The sequence below is a fragment of the Tachysurus vachellii genome, chromosome 7, assembly GCF_030014155.1.
Source record: "Tachysurus vachellii isolate PV-2020 chromosome 7, HZAU_Pvac_v1, whole genome shotgun sequence".
Classification (NCBI taxonomy): Eukaryota; Metazoa; Chordata; class Actinopteri; order Siluriformes; family Bagridae; genus Tachysurus; species Tachysurus vachellii.
Window position 1 is genome coordinate 21,381,466 of NC_083466.1, and position 16,400 is coordinate 21,397,865.

The 16,400-nt window shown below is 37.6% G+C and overlaps 1 protein-coding gene across 5 annotated transcripts in view; it reads left to right on the forward strand.

The window, feature by feature from the left end:
• svep1 (sushi, von Willebrand factor type A, EGF and pentraxin domain containing 1) overlaps nucleotides 1–16,400 on the forward strand; it is a 112,553-nt gene that overhangs the window by 69,104 nt on the left and 27,049 nt on the right. Inside the window, exons 37-48 of one of the 5 annotated variants that reach the window (XM_060874918.1) lie at nucleotides 910–3,632; nucleotides 3,746–3,974; nucleotides 4,118–4,273; nucleotides 5,540–5,603; nucleotides 6,016–6,189; nucleotides 6,270–6,446; nucleotides 6,891–7,079; nucleotides 10,867–11,037; nucleotides 11,565–11,660; nucleotides 12,969–13,064; nucleotides 14,489–14,582; nucleotides 16,094–16,397. In XM_060874918.1, coding sequence (XP_060730901.1) covers nucleotides 910–3,632; nucleotides 3,746–3,974; nucleotides 4,118–4,273; nucleotides 5,540–5,603; nucleotides 6,016–6,189; nucleotides 6,270–6,446; nucleotides 6,891–7,079; nucleotides 10,867–11,037; nucleotides 11,565–11,660; nucleotides 12,969–13,064; nucleotides 14,489–14,582; nucleotides 16,094–16,124 — 4,200 coding nt within the window. In that variant the 3' untranslated portion in view covers nucleotides 16,125–16,397. Of the gene's footprint in view, nucleotides 1–909; nucleotides 3,633–3,745; nucleotides 3,975–4,117; nucleotides 4,274–5,539; nucleotides 5,604–6,015; nucleotides 6,190–6,269; nucleotides 6,447–6,890; nucleotides 7,080–7,237; nucleotides 7,678–7,700; nucleotides 7,877–10,866; nucleotides 11,038–11,564; nucleotides 11,661–12,968; nucleotides 13,065–14,488; nucleotides 14,583–16,093; nucleotides 16,398–16,400 lie in introns of those variants that run through there. The other 4 variants (XM_060874919.1, XM_060874920.1, XM_060874921.1 and 1 more) reach the window with 4 other exon arrangements.

A 16,400-nucleotide genomic window follows, 5' to 3' on the forward strand; every position in this document is an offset into this window, starting at 1 on the left:
GAAGATCCAAGAGTGTCCCATGTGCAGCTTTTGTGCTATAAAATTCAAATTGTCTGTCAGTATTTTCTGATAACATGTTGCATTCATCTTGCCATCGATTTTGACTAATTTTCCTGTGCCACTGGCGCTCACTCAGCCCCAAAACATCAGAGATCCACCTCCATGCTTTACAGTGGGGATAGTTTACTTTTCACCGTAGGCCTTGTTTACTCCGCTCCACACATATGGTTTATGGTTGTGACTATAAAGTTAAATATTGGTCTAATCACTCCAAATGACTCTGCTCCAGAAGCTGTAAAGCCTGCTTAATAAAGTTTAGGTTGTCACACAGAGGTTTAAATGGCTATTAAAGCAAAGTTTCCTAAAGTTCAACTACCTTATTATGCAGGTCCATTGATAGTTCAGTTGTCTTCCCCATGGTGCAGTATCCAGCCAAGTCAGTGCATCACCTCATGAGCTGAGAAACTCACTGACTATTTATGCACAGAGTCTAATTACAATTACAATAGAGTCACAGGTGTGGAAACTTCCCTTTAATAGCAAGTTAAACCTCTTTGTGTCAACCTGTGTGTTTATAATGTGGCTAAATATTTAAGGATAAGGATGTAAACTCAGAAATGTTTAGGTGATTTCAGTTACCATTAGGTTTTAAAAAAGGAGTCAAAAATATGTGATAATTAATGACTTCACGTGACCACTATCCTTAAATAAGAAAAAATATTTTGCATTATCAGTCATATTTTCCAAATAAATGGCGATGTTTAAAAATTTCTTTCAGGGTATGCAAACTTTCGAGCACAATTGTCTTAATAGTAGCATAACTGGTATTTATGTTATGTGCATGTTTTGTCTGTTAAATTGGTTTTTATTACTGGTTGTTGATTGGTCTATTTTGTTTATCCTTTTCAGGACTCCACAAGGAGAGACAACTATGTATACAATAGTAAGGTGACATATACTTGCAATGGGGGTTATCGCCTCATTGGGAAGGCTGACCGTACATGCATGGCCAACAAGCAATGGTCCAACATCGATCCGCCCATTTGTAAACTTTTAAACTGCCCACAACCTCCTGATATCTTACATGGGCACTACCGTGGCTCCATATTTGAAGTAGGAAGTAAAGTGGAATATGTCTGTGATGAAGGTTATGAACTCAACGGAGAGGCAATATGGACCTGTTTAAAATATGGGAAGTGGGACAAGACCAAAACTCCTCAGTGTTCTCCTGTTCATTGTGTGGAACCACCTTTAGAGGAGAACCATCTAGTATTACGAAGCTTGGACTCAAACTCAGGAACTGTGGAACTCTCCTGTGAGGATGGTTATGTACTTCATGGAGCAAAAATTCTTCGATGTACCCCATCACAAGAATGGAACGATTCTTTTCCAGTCTGCAAACAGGTGTCTTGTGGTCCACCACCAGAGGTTTCCTTTGGTGATCCATCATCAACATCTACCTATTTTGCCAGTGTAGTTACCTACTCCTGCATGGCAGGTTTTACCCTTAGAAAAGAAGCTTCTGTTAGCTGTCAAGCAGATGGACGCTGGAGCACCCCATATCCAGAGTGCATTCCTGTAGAGTGCCCACATCCTGAGGAAATATCAAATGGAATAGTGGATGTGCAAGGACTTATGTATCTAAGCACTGCTCTGTACAGCTGCAAGCCTGGATATGACCTAGTGGGCAACTCAACAGTGATATGTGGTCAGCGTGGCCTCTGGATTGGTGGAGTACCTGCTTGTCGCCCCATTGAATGTGCTCCACCCAAAGAGATCCCCAATGGCTTTGCCAAGTTCTCACAACTTCTGTTTAGCAGGTCTGTTACTTACACCTGTCAGCGAGGATATAGATTAGAAGGTCCAGAGACTCTTACCTGCCTGGAAAGTGGTAAATGGGACAATGAGGTTCCATCCTGCCAACAAATCTACTGCTTGCCCCCCAAACCAATTGACAATGGCTTTGTTGAAGGCCAGGATCATAAGTTTGGTATGACCATTTTCTATAGCTGCTTCCCAGGTTTCTTGCTTGTGGGTCAGAGCCACCTTACCTGTGAGGAAAATGGTTGGTCTAGTTTAGTCCCCTCTTGCACTCCAGCAGACTGTGGACTTCCTCCGCACATTGATTTTGGTGATTATTTTAAAATTCAAGATCCGTCTGCTGAGTTGGCTGGTGACAAACCATCAGACACCCCTTCACCAGCAGACACCAGCTTCTTACATGGAACCATGGTAGAGTATCGCTGCCATGCAGGCTATGAAATGAATGGTAGAGTTGCTTTAGTGTGCCAAGAAGATGGTACATGGAATGGGACAGCTCCTAAGTGTGTACCTGCTAAGTGTGATACACCCCCTCATCCCGAACATGGATCAGTAACAGTAACAGATACTGTACTGGGAAGATTAGTAGAGTACAGCTGTGATGAAGGATATGAGCTGGACGGCCCAACAGTACAGCAGTGCATCTCTGGACATCAGTGGAGTAATGAAGCACCACAATGTGTTCCTGTCAACTGTGGTGACCCAGGGGGTATTGCTAATGGTGAAATGATAGGAAGTTATTTTCACTTCAAAGGAGTTATACAATATGAATGCCACACTGGATTTGTCCTACAAGGTTTAGGAACTAGGACTTGTCAAATGGATGGTAAATGGGATGGCAAAGCACCATGGTGTAAGGCTGTGTCTTGTGGACGTCCTGTGGTCTCAAGTGATGTATTAATTAAAGGAGATGGTTATACATTTGGCAAACGCCTGCTCTTTAGCTGCCACAATGGATTTATCCTGCATGGGACACACACTAGTGTTTGCCTTGCTAATGGTACTTGGAGTGAAAATGCCCCTAAGTGCCTCCCAGCTGACTGTGGTCGACCCCCGATCATTCAAAATGGCCGTGTCATAGGAACAAATTATGGTTATAATGGGAAAGTTAAATATGAGTGTAATGTAGGTTATACATTGGCAGGAAACCCCACACTCGTTTGTGGAGGTGATGGACTGTGGGATGACCCTCCACCACGATGTGACATAGTCACATGTGACCCACCTGAGGATATTAGTCATGGCTTTCTAAATGGCTCAAGTTTTAATTTTGAGGATGTTGTGGAATATGTTTGTTTCCCTGGTTATGAGGCAATTGGCAGTCCAATTTTGCGCTGTGCAGCAGACGGCAATTGGGTTGGGACAGTGCCAGAATGCCGGCTTTGTATATGCAACCCACCTGTACTGAGGTTTGGTGTCGTGCTTGGCCGAGATCACACTTGTGGGGCCAGTGTGTGGTTCCGATGTGATGAGGGCTATATACTTCTTGGGCCTACTGAATCTGTGTGTGACAAGGGAGGATTGTGGAGTCCAGGAGTTCCCATTTGTAGCAGAGGCAGATGTGCAACACCTCCTCCTGCAATACCAAATGCTCTTGTGCAAGGTGGTACAGATGCACCTGATGAAGTCACCTATGAATGCAGACAAGGATACCGTTCACGTGGCAACCCAAATCTCTCCTGTGGAAGGTTGGGAAGATGGGAAGTTCCAAGTTTACACTGTGATCCTGTGTCTTGTGGAGAGCCTCCGCCTGTTCCAAATGCAGAGATTGTGGAATCCGTTTTTACCTATGGCAAAAAGGCTCAGTACAGGTAGTTTAAATGTTTACCAAAAACGTTTAACATTGCACATGTATTAAGCCATGATAGTCTCCTGATTAATGTGTTTTTACAAGTTGTCTTTCTAATGATTGTCTTTGTTTCAGGTGTAAAGTGGGGTACATGCTGGTTACACAGACAAATACAATCAACTGTCAGAGTGATGGCACTTGGTCCAAACATAGTGTGAGGTGTCAGCCCATACCATGCAGCCTTCCCACCAACCTAACCCATGTTGTGGTGACAGCTAGCCAACACACACCTGTAGGAGGCACTGCCACAATATCCTGTATGCCAGGATTTTATCTTGAGGGAGCAGCACTATCAGAATGTGAAGTATGCCTTGATTTTTATTAAAATTAAACATTGTGAATGACTAAACATTGAGCATGACTTGCAAGAAGTAAAACTGTTTCAGTGATATCACTGTAGAATTAATGGACAGATGATAGATGTTTATTTATTTTTATTTGATCTAGCTCTTTGGTAGATGGTCTCCATCATTCTCCTCCAACTCATGTGTGCCCGTCATCTGTGAAAAGCCCCTCCCCATTCTCCATGGTGATATTAAAGGAGACAACTACAATTATGGGGAAACGATTGTGTACACCTGTGTGCCAGGGTTTGAACTACAGGTATGATTTTATAATTTATATAATGCAAATCTGTTTTTAATATGTTTAGTTCTCTGAATAACAATTGTAGTAATTCATATAATAAAAACTAAATCATTCTATCGATTTACCAACTAATTAAATCTGTCAATAACTGTAGTTCAACACTTTCAGCCCAATGGTAGTGTTTCCCTAAAATAGCATATGTTTCATACTCTAAGATACATTCATTTTTAACCTCTTACAGGTGCTGCATTTCTTATAGCATATGATCATATGAGAGACTGGACGAAAACGCTAAATAGACTCATTAGACAGACATCATGGCAAGGAAATCTTTGTGGTTCTATAAACTCTCGCCTTGTTTAGTCAGTGTGGTCTTCCATCAGTAGCAAAAAACACCACTGTATCATATTGATAGCATATTTGCTTCATCCTGTAAATTACACAGTTGTTTGAAGTCTGTAGGGGGATTAAACAAACAATAGACTGCAAAGAGTTAATTGGAGAAATCAATACATAGAATTAACCAGCCTAAATAAATAAATAAACATGGGCAAGTAGTCAGTAGGCAGTTATTACAGAGCTGTGTGGTGAGAGTAGCGATTTGCACATATATCTGTAATTCTTTTTATATCCACGGGGTCTCGCTGTTTCCAAAATGTTGAGGCTGGCTTCAGTAAAAACAACGGTGGAGGCTAATAGCTTTCAGCCCTGTATCATGCTAATATCTAGACAATAATTAGCCATTAGGGTTACATGTTGGAGTATAATATTTTGTGTCCCAGGGTTCACAATCTTTCAAGCACCACTTTGACTGAATAATTGTAACTGAATTTAAATAAGTAGGCTCAGTAGGATGTAGTTGAGTAGTTAATAGGATTATATGAAAAGAGCAAACCCATAGTTATGTTATTTAGCTACCCTTTATATGGCTGTTGTTATGGCTATATCTGAAAGGACAACTTCTTATCACTTTCACTCCAAACTTTCCCATTCACTTTAGCCTATTTCTGATGTAATCAGTGTAATGAACTGTTATTTATGATTGTTGTCATGTTTCTATTCCAACACGGTTACAGAACATCATGTGCATGGGTGCGTTTACAAAATCAAATCATTTACAGGCCTGACAGAGGACAGTTGGTACTATTAATACTGTATCCAGGGTTTATTTAAGAGATGCAGTACAAAGGTGTTATAAAATGCAGGAGAGTGTTTTATAATATACTCGACTGCTCTATATCAGTTCTAACTCCTTTGTTGTCTTTTATCAATTCATCTTAGGGTCATGATGTTCAGATCTGTCAGAGAGACAGAACATGGAGTGGCAGTCAGCCTGAATGTGTCGGTGAGTCTGTGACGTGTTTATCATAGACAATATCTCTCTCAATATCTCTCCATATGAGATGATTGGATATGATTTTCTAATGACTGTATAAATGGCTGGATTTGTAACAGAGATTCAAACGTCAAGCCAAAAAAAGTTATCTAATATTAGCTACAGAAATTCATATTATTTGGACTTAAATGATGGACACAGTCAGTTAGTTAGTTAATCGTAGCTTAGTCATTCAAATCCAACTCTAAAATCCTTTCTTGGCCATAGTAAAATTAATATACTAGTATTTATATGTTTATTTTTATTCATGAATAACCTTGTATTTGCCACATTAAAATCACTGTAATGGATGATAGTTGTGAATTGTACTTATATAATATCTACACGGAATAAAATGTTTTGCTTTAAATGTTATTTTCAGCGACTTCATGTGGTCCTCCACCCATTGTGGAGAATGCTGTTTCTTTGCCAACTGGTGAGTCATACCAGAGCAATGTGACGTATATTTGTAACGCTGGGATGAACCTGATTGGCCCACAGAACCTCACATGTCAGGCTGATGGAACATGGAGCTCACCTGCACCAACCTGTGAAGGTAAGAATGCTGCTTTAATTACACATGTATTGTATTTACCAAATGACTGAACCTGCATTTCTTTGATATCTTTGTCTCAGCCTCTAAAGGTTGTAAAAAGCCTGAAGGATTCATAAACGGGAAGGTTCTGGAACAGAGCCTAGTCAACTGGAAGGCTCTCGAGTTTTTCTGCAATAAGGGCTACGCTCTACAGGGGGAGTCCCTTGTTGTCTGCAAGGGAAATGGTTCTTGGAGTTCACCGTTTCCTGTTTGTACACGTAAGGCCACCAGTCACAATAATTCCACTGCCTACATCACATCACTGTTAAATCACATACACTTACAGAAAACTAAATAAAATAGTTGAGAAGAAAAATGATTCATTCCTCAGTACGTGCTCTAGCCTGGACACAAACCTACGGGCAAATTAGATTTGATTTGCCATGCAAAAAAAAATCAAATAGTAATACATCAATCATACAACAATAATATATTCTAGATATTGATGTAGAGAGTGAATGAGATACAGTCTCGTCCAGTTCCTTCTTCTTAATCACCAGAGTGAAGTCTCTTACTGTTACTTATGCTCCCTTACTGTTGCCCACATCAGTTCTCTCTTACTTTTTATCTCCAAGTGATTATAAGAACACGTTTCTACAACAAATTACCACATTGACATTCGGTGAAATACAACAAACAACTATTTTCCTTGCTCTCTTCAGCCCAGTCATGCCCTGCACCGCCTGGATTGACAGGGAACAATGTTAACACCACATTATTCCTGGTGGGTCAGACAGTGCCAATCAACTGTCCTAAAGGTCAGCAGGTCAAAGGGCGTCATGGACAAAGCACTGCCATCATAACCTGCAGGAGTGACCAGACCTGGACTCCAATCAGGGCAGTTTGTGAGAGTAAGTAAACATCTCTCAGCACTATTACTACACTGCATCTAATCACCGTTCCTTTTATTTACTCTCTTAACAAAATATAAGAACAAAACTCAAATCAAATCAACAAAAGCTAACAGTTTTATTTCCATTCTTTTTCTTTTTTCTCATATTTTTTACAGATAGTAATTAGGGGATATTTACCACATAAGTGCACTTCTAAAGAAATCGTCAGTTTCACAATGATTAACAAAATCAGAGAGAAACAAGTGTTACCCAACAACACTAAGCAGAGACAAGCATAAAACACATACACATGCCATGTTTCACAGATGAGTTCATGTCTCTATTTCAAGTCAAGTCGAAATGGCTCGACAGGAAATCTGGCTTGACTTGAAAACTTGAGTCAATCAGCTTTGCACAGTATCTTTGGCTTCAAGATAACAGATGTTGCCTTACAACTGAAACTCAATCTGAGGTTCTGAATCTCACTTTTATTTTCATTATCTTTCTTTGCCTTTGTATTGCGTACTTAGACTTACACAGTCTCTACTGATTACAGACTCTTATAATCAGCCGTTATATTGATGTTTGTGTCACAGCATTACAACACAGATAAAACTAAACCTAATCCTGTTTATACAGATTAACATCGCACGGAACATCATTAAATCCATTTTAAATACAATGGAAAGATATGGCACAACCATGATTCTGCCTAGAAGAGACCATCTACTAAATATCAGTGACCGGGTAAAGAGGACTTTAGTCAGAGAAGCAACCAAGGAGCCTTATTGGATATAGAGCTGTGAACATGATGGGTTTTTTTTTTTTTTTTGTTTGTTTTTTATCTTTTTTTTTTTTGAAGCATTCTTTTTGTTTTTGAATTGTTTTTTTTTTGAAAATTAACCTGAAATGTAAATCCAGTTTAGGGTTTATTTGATGTTTTATTCTGAATAAATGAAATGTTTCCTCTTATCAATACTGTGTAGTGAAATACAGGAATTCTGCTCTAAAGCAGCGCATCTGGCATTAAGATGGGATCAGATGGGATGTCTTCAGTGATCATAGTATGAGCTTGTGGGTGTTTTGTTTGTTTTTTTTTTGTTGGTTTTGTCTTGGTTTTTTTTTTGTTGTTGTTTGTTTGTTTTTTTTTAATGGAAATACGGTTTTTGCTTTGGGTAAAAATTCTTCCCTTTCATTCGCATGTTGTTTAGTCAAACTTTCTATTATTCCACTCCACTCTTCCAAGCTTGTGTGCTTTTTCACAGTCACTGTGAAGTGTGATGACGCTCAGCATGTGAATGTACGTGCATGGTGATGTGAACTTGGGCTGTCATCGACATGTTGTTGCATTCCTGTCTTATTAACAATGTTTTGTTACCACAGTTTTAAAAAAACAAAGAGAACTGAGCACCAAACTAAATTAAAAGAAAAGCTAAAAATATGCAAAAAAAAAAAAAAGGTAGAAGCAACACAGGAAGAAATTTAGTACATGTTGAATACGGCCTCACAGGCACAATATTAGATTTACCGTTAAATATTTAAGTGCTATGTACAAAAGTTTAGTCAATTACCATTTGTAAAGCACACATACGCACACACACACACACACACACACACACACACACACATATATATATATACACGTAATAATATTCCTTAAGATTTGAGCGATAACTTATATATATATATAAGTTCATAAACACATATATATATTCAACTTAATAGCAATTATTATTATGGCACTAAATACAAAGTTTTTTCCATGAGATTAAAATAAATCCTGCAAAACAAACGAAACACCAGACCAAATTTATGGTCAGAACAGACACTCAGACGTACTGTAAGTGAACATCCACATGAGAAGATATAGAGTGTATTCCTGATATCAGCAGTATTCCTGATATGACACACTACTGACTTGATCATAGCACAACTCTTACTACTGTATTTGTTAGAACACCACCTGTATTTCCAGCCACACTGGCCTGTGCTGATGATCATGAAAACAAGCGTGTATGTAACACACTCACACATTACACCACAGTCACCTGCCTGTTATTTCCACTTCTGTTAGACTCACAGAAACAGGGCCGGTGTTCAAACTGTTGCCACAACAGCCAGATATCTAACATTTCTTTTCACGCTTCCTTTTTTTTCAGCATTTCCTGTTTAAGCCCTATTACACATGCGGATAATAATAGGGTCATTCTATATATGTGGTGAATTTTGGGTTACAAGGAATGAGTAGGTTTAATAGCTCTATGGTACAAGAAGTATTTAACCTAAACAAATGAAACTGATGTGAACGAGTAAATTAATTTAATAAAGAAAAATACTACAAGATATTTATATAGTGTGAAAAGTAAGCATTTACATTGTAACTTACAAGCAACCGAGCTGTCAGGTTGTTACTGTAATTAATATTTACAGCATGTTACTGTAATGTTTGTTTACAGTAATGGCATGTTACGCTAGATTTGACATAATACAGATAAATACTGATACTCATATATTACTGTAAAAAAAAAACACTTGAAATTTTTTATTGTATAGTTCTTTGGTTGAAACATTTATATGTTTACTTTTTTTTACAACCCTAACAAAAGGAAAAAAATGTCAGTTGAATTATTGCAGTTCACGTAAGAACAAAGTAAAATAAAATATCAACTTGCACAATAAGAACATGCTGAAAAGATCAATGAGATGAACAGAACCGCATCTTATTCTAACCATCAAAACACAGGCTGTTAATCCGCTAATCCATCTTTACTATCAGGTTGAAAAGCAGGTAAGTATTGGTACAGTACAGCGTTCTGACTTACTAATGCTAACCATAGAATCAAGTTACTTTTAAGCTACAACAGCAATGTAGAAAAACTCAGCTAAAAGCTTTACTGATTTAAGCTTTAGCTGCCTGACAAAGATGTGTTTTTCGGCAGCTGGACGGTGGTCAGATTTGAACTGGTCCTGAAAATCACAGGAAAAAAACGCTGAAATGCTAAAAAGTTAGCTAAAAAGGGTTAGCTTTCTGCCTTAACTAGCACGACATGACTACCACAAATTTCAGTACAATAACTGACTCTGTGTTTTTAATCAAAACCGAAGACGAGAAAATAAAGTAGAAAATGAAATATTTAGCCAGATTAGTTTCTATTTCCTCTTCAGGAAAATGCAAATGGTGCCTAGTTTTAGAGTAAAATGAATGATTCTGTATGTTTTACAGAATATTACTTTTCTTTTACTAGTATGTCGGTATTATATTTGAACACAGTATTACAACAGAGAAATGGCAAGAAACTAAAGTGTGATGACAGACAAAAAATCATAAAATATAAAATATAGTGACATGGGTCACATTGGTGAAACACATTAATATGATATAATACAGGGCTCTCAAGTTTTGAAGACAGGCAAGCATGACAACTCCAACCCCCTCAATGCATGACACTTGACAGCCCTGATTAATATGATCATCTCTACTATTAGATGGATCTGTTCAGGGACAGAAAAGCGCTGCTTACAAAGAATGTCCTGATTCTTGATTGTAAAGCAGGGTATCAAATTCTGGTAACAGAAGACCACGGTTCTGTGGTTTAGTGTTTACTCTGCTCCAGCACAATGCAATCCACTTCACGAAAGCCTTTATAATTAGCTAATGCACAAAGGCAAGTGAGGTTATTAACCTGCACTGATGTGGTTTGACATATTTACACAAACCCAGCTGATCATGAAGGCCAGATGTCACAGAATGACCATTTCTATCTCTCTCTAACTGGCTGGCCCAATCCATCTTGACCCTACACAGGGGTGTCCTGCGGCCCTCCTCTCCACATGGCTAATGGAGTGGTCCGTTGGTCTGTGTTCCAGCTCACTGATGTGGCAGTGTACTCGTGCTTCGCGGGTTACATCATGGAAGGCACTGGAAAGAGTATATGCTTGGAGAATGGCACATGGACTCCACCCCCTTCCTGTAGAGGTAGCACAAGGACTTGCCCCATGTCAGCCTTCCCCTAAAGGAACTTTCTTTCTTTAAACACATCTGAGTTTTCTTGAGTTTATCTATATCACATCTATAATTTTAGACATTCACAGTGCCTCCAGCAGTAATGGATTGGCTAAAGGTGTTGCCTGTACACATGCCTGTGCCTGTGTCTCCTTCACATCACACTAATACACGTTCCATGCATGTTTACACAAGCTGTTTATTTACCGCTTCACTACACACCCATATTAGCCAGAAGATTAATTACTATGCAATTATTACTATCACCTGAGGACTCTCTATCTAAACATATAATAGTGACCAATAAACATGATTTCACACAGTGCTCTTTATGGAGTCACCAGTAAACTAGACTTCTGCATTTTCTCTCCTGTTTCAGATACCTTTTTGGTGCTATGAGGTATTTGGGGTATCTCGTCATATCATGTAGTTCCAAAGAGTGACATTAGGGCATTTAGGAACTATTTTAATTTGTGTGTGTGTTTGTGTGTATGTTTCAGCTGTGTGTTGGCTACAGTGTCAGAATGGAGGTGTGTGTCAGAGGCCAAATATATGCTCCTGTCCAGAGGGCTGGATGGGTCGCCTCTGTGAGGAACGTAAGTTTTACACACACACGCACACACGCACACACACACACACAGTCTCATGTTTTGTTGCAAACTGGCAACAAAAGAAACACACGACAAGAAACTGAGGAGGAAAATGACAGGAAAATGAGTAGATGTTGTTCGACTACTCTTTGCATCAAATGTAAAAGATGTTTTCCCCCCAGACCATGACACTTCCTCCGCCACGCACACAACATGCACACAAAGTCTCATGATTTTGGGGATGTTTTCTGCAACAGTTGTTGGGACTCGTATACAGCCACGTGACAGGGTGAATGAAATGTTTATCAGAAACCTGACCAAAAAACACCCACTACAGTCATCCAACTGTGACTGGAAGAAGAGTGGTGCAAGCTCACAGTAGAGCAGTGTGAGAAACTAGCGATGTGTTGAAATTGCAGAAGTGCTTCAGTACTTCACATCACAGGCCTCTACACTCATTTTCCTCAGCTGTAACAGTCAAAAATTTAGTTGGAATTGTAATTGTGATTTATTTTCTGCCACAATAGTTACTGTTCTCTGATGTTATTTTGTAAAACATGCTAGAAGGACAGTAGTATAACCCATAGCTAATATTCCTTAAGATTTTGAGCGATAAGGATGAACAATATTTCAATAGTTTATTGCTGCCAGTCTTAGTCTTAGTTAACCTCATGAACACATAGACAGTAAAAGTGTTAAATAATCTGTTCATATCGAATATATATTGAAACTTTGAAGAACGAAACTTAAAACACAAAGAAAAGATGATTAACATTTGTTATGAACATGAGAACGGTGTTTTCTGTAGACACAATTCTTCCTCCTTTCACAGGGTGCCATTTCCTCTCTGTATTGAGTGGTTAATTCGCCTTTGTCTCTGCCTATGGTTATGCCTCAGTATGCTTTCTTGAGAGCCACAAAATTCTGTCAGCTCATGTGTCACTCTCACACTGTACTGTAAACCAAACAGCAGGAATGATAGAGAGTGAGAGAGAGAAAATTACAACTGAAATGATTTCTAAGCCTTTTACTGCATCTTACAGCTAGAGAGAGAGAGAGAGAGAAGGAGAGAGAGAGAGAGAGAGAGAGAGAGAGAGAGAGAGAGAGAGAGAGAGAGAGAGAGAATAAAAGAATGTATTTCAGGAGATAATGTGATTGTATGGAGGGTGTAAAAGGGGAAGGAAAATTAATCTGCAATTTAATTTGTGATTTGCTCTCGCAATTCAGAATCATATTTAAAACCACACATGATGGATTTGGAAACACTCTATTTACATAACAGCTGAATTGTGTGTGTGTGTACATATGTTACAGCAATCTGCATCCTGCCATGTCTAAATGGGGGACGCTGTGTTGCTCCATACGAGTGTGAATGTCCAAAAGGCTGGACTGGCAAAAGATGCCATGCTGGTAAGTGTGTGTAATATGAACATATGAACAAATATGAATATATATATATATATATATATATATATATATATATATATATATATATATATATATATATATACACACACATTTATATATATATATATACATTTATATATATATATACATACATATATATATATATATATATATATATATATATATATATATATATATATATGTATATATATATATATATATATACATATATATATATATACATACGAACACCTTGGTGGAGACAAAATGCCCCCACATGGATAAGAATATCTTTATTTTCTAGACATATTTTTCCAATTTCATGTTATATGATTTACCATTCATAAAAATAAAGAATTAACTTAAAAATAAAATGTTTAAAAGCAAGTTAAAAAAAGATCTTTTACTTGTTTCATTTCACTTCTGGTAATTCACTCTAGTACTCTTTAACCCAAACCTGAATGTATTGCACTGTTTCAGGGACTCCTGAAGATGAGCCTACTATTAAGTCACAAAAGCAAAACCTTTAGAGAAAGAACAGAAAAATGTCCTTGAATCTTTTGGAATTATCACTCACAATTTATTGGGATTATTCTCCTTCCATCCATATACAAGTCTGCAGTGGAAAAGTATCACTGAGCTACGGCTCATAACAACAAGGGATCATAGTAGATAGAATATTTCAAATATGTGAATGTGTAGAAAATTGTAAAAAAATGTAGTCATTTCTGCCTCGGGGGTTATATCTGAAACTATGAGTATCACACAGTACGAGTTATTAACCGCTTCTTTAGCTCCTGTTAAAAAAATCCCTTTGTTGATTTATGACAGGTGTGTTTGCAGGACTGTCTGTGAGGACAAAGGTCTTTAAAGGAGACAGGAAATTTCAGAAAGACTGTCCATAAATCTAGACACAGCTTGCTCTGCTACATTGGTTAAATTCTGGTGTTATCATATTTTAGCACTGTATGCTACATTTTCTTTTGTTTTGTTTCAAGCTATATTTAAACAATAAGCACAAACACTTACTAGGATCTATGACTCATGAGGTTAACTGCTTGTGCCAGTTTTAATTATGGTGTGAATGTGTTGACTTTTCATGTTTTAGCTTTTTAAGACTTGCTGGCTAGGACGTCACGTTACGCCAGCTTTTTAGCATATGTATAGCATATGCATATGTATAGCATTTTTAGCATATGTATAACTCATGTATATGGTCAGGAACAGCACATAGCCTTGCTTATATCTGCTAGATGACTCTTTGTCGTCATGATATTTTCATGATCAGAAAAGTTTCATTGTTTTTACTGAAATTGTGATCTGCATAAAAATACAGACTGCTCCGTTATTAAATAATCAGCGCAAATCACAATCAATCAGGATCACGATGTTTAACAAAACTCATATGAATCCTGATGTGTCCACAGCGGTGTGTTCATCACCTTGTCAGAATGGAGGTAGGTGTATCAGGCCCAACCGGTGCCGCTGCAGTCAAGGCTGGGGTGGGCCCGATTGCTCCAGGTGAATGTACACACACAAACCAGCTAATGACTGATAATAACCTGTTTATATCTAATGCATATACTATTTTGGATATATCATTGCTGACAGTAGGTTATCCTGGAAGGCCACGTCAAACCTTTCAGTAAATAAAGGTGCTGATTAATAGTTATGAGAACTAAACCACTAAATCAGTGGCCAAACCTGGACGTTCCTGAAAACTGTAATACAGCATATGACTTCTCTATGATCTGAAATGAAATGGTAGCTGAGTTGAGTTAGACACACATATTTGGTAGAATTTGGACTTCCACAAACAGGAATGGGTAAAAAAAAGTTGTCAGAAAAAATCAGTCACCTCAATTTAGCTCACTATTTATTAGCTCAGTAGTTTATTAGCTGCTTAGCTCAGTATTTATTAATGGACTGAACAGTCTGGATCTTAATTTCAGCAGAATGAACTGGCCACTTTATAAATGCTATAGCAACATCAAAAATAAGGCTGTAATGAAACTGGATGTAGTCCAGCATCAGTTTGGCTTCGGATTTTGTGGTCAAAGACTTGCATTTACTTACTTGGCTAAAGATAGCTCAGTGAGACAGGAAATACTTCGCTTACTTAGCCTATTTTTGTAATTGCAAATCTCACAAATCACTTAGGATTCCATTAAGACTAAATAAGGATTCCATTAAAACGTCCCGTGACCCGAGATAGTTTGGATAAGCGGTAGAGTGGGAGTGAGTGTGATTTATATTTTTGTAGTGTGATTTATATATATATATATATATATATATATATATATATATATATATATATATAAATAATCACATTCCATTTTGTATTTATTTCAGAATATTTACACATTTTTTTCTTATTTCTAGTCATTATTTTTCCTTTTTTTTTCTTTTACTAGTTCATAAATGTAGTTTATTAATATGCCGTCAAGCATAAGACCAGATCAGATTTTTCCTTTACTGCAAGCTGTATACTGTATATATATAACTGAGCATGTGACAAATAACTATCTTGAATATTTAATCTAGTTTCATCTAGTTATCTGTCTATGAATCTAGTTTACTGTAGTTTGCTGTCTCTGAGCTCAAAATAGTATTTCCTCTGTTCAGAGCCTATAGCTTTATAACATGAAGCGCCATGACCATATGAAACCAATTAGCAGACGCCCTTATCCAGAGTGACTTACATTTTATACATCTGATCAATTGAGGGTTAAGGGCCTTACTCAGGGGCACAGCAGTAGTAGATTTGGTGGACCTGGGACTCGAACTCATGACGTTCTGATCAGTAGTCCAACACCTAGTCCAACTGCGCTATAAGGAGTAGGTGCCCGAAGCTCCGGTGTCAAATACTGAAATACGCATCCAGACGGAACTAATAATCTCAACATCTAGATTACTGTTTAAATCCAGAGTAATTTCACTATAGATTTTAATGACATTATTCTGATTAAAGGTTTTAAAGTTGTAAATTAGATTTCATCTATAATAGCTTCTCCCTTTTCTCTCATTTTTAGGAAAAGAAAACCAGGATATTTCCATTTTTAATATGCCACTCAACACAGACAAAGCTGGAGCATCAACACAACGAGGTGGATAAAGGAGTCTTCTGTTCTGACTTGTAAACAGCCATTTCGAAACTCCAAATAACAAGTGTTTTGTAAAATAAAGCTGTATTTTTTCATATAGAAAATGAAACAGTATTAAGCATAATTCTGCTGCTATATACATGAACCTGTACGATGTGTAAAAACTTTGTGATTGTTCAGTGTATATGTGTATAAACTATTCTTTTCACATTTTTATTAAAGCAAAAAAACAACT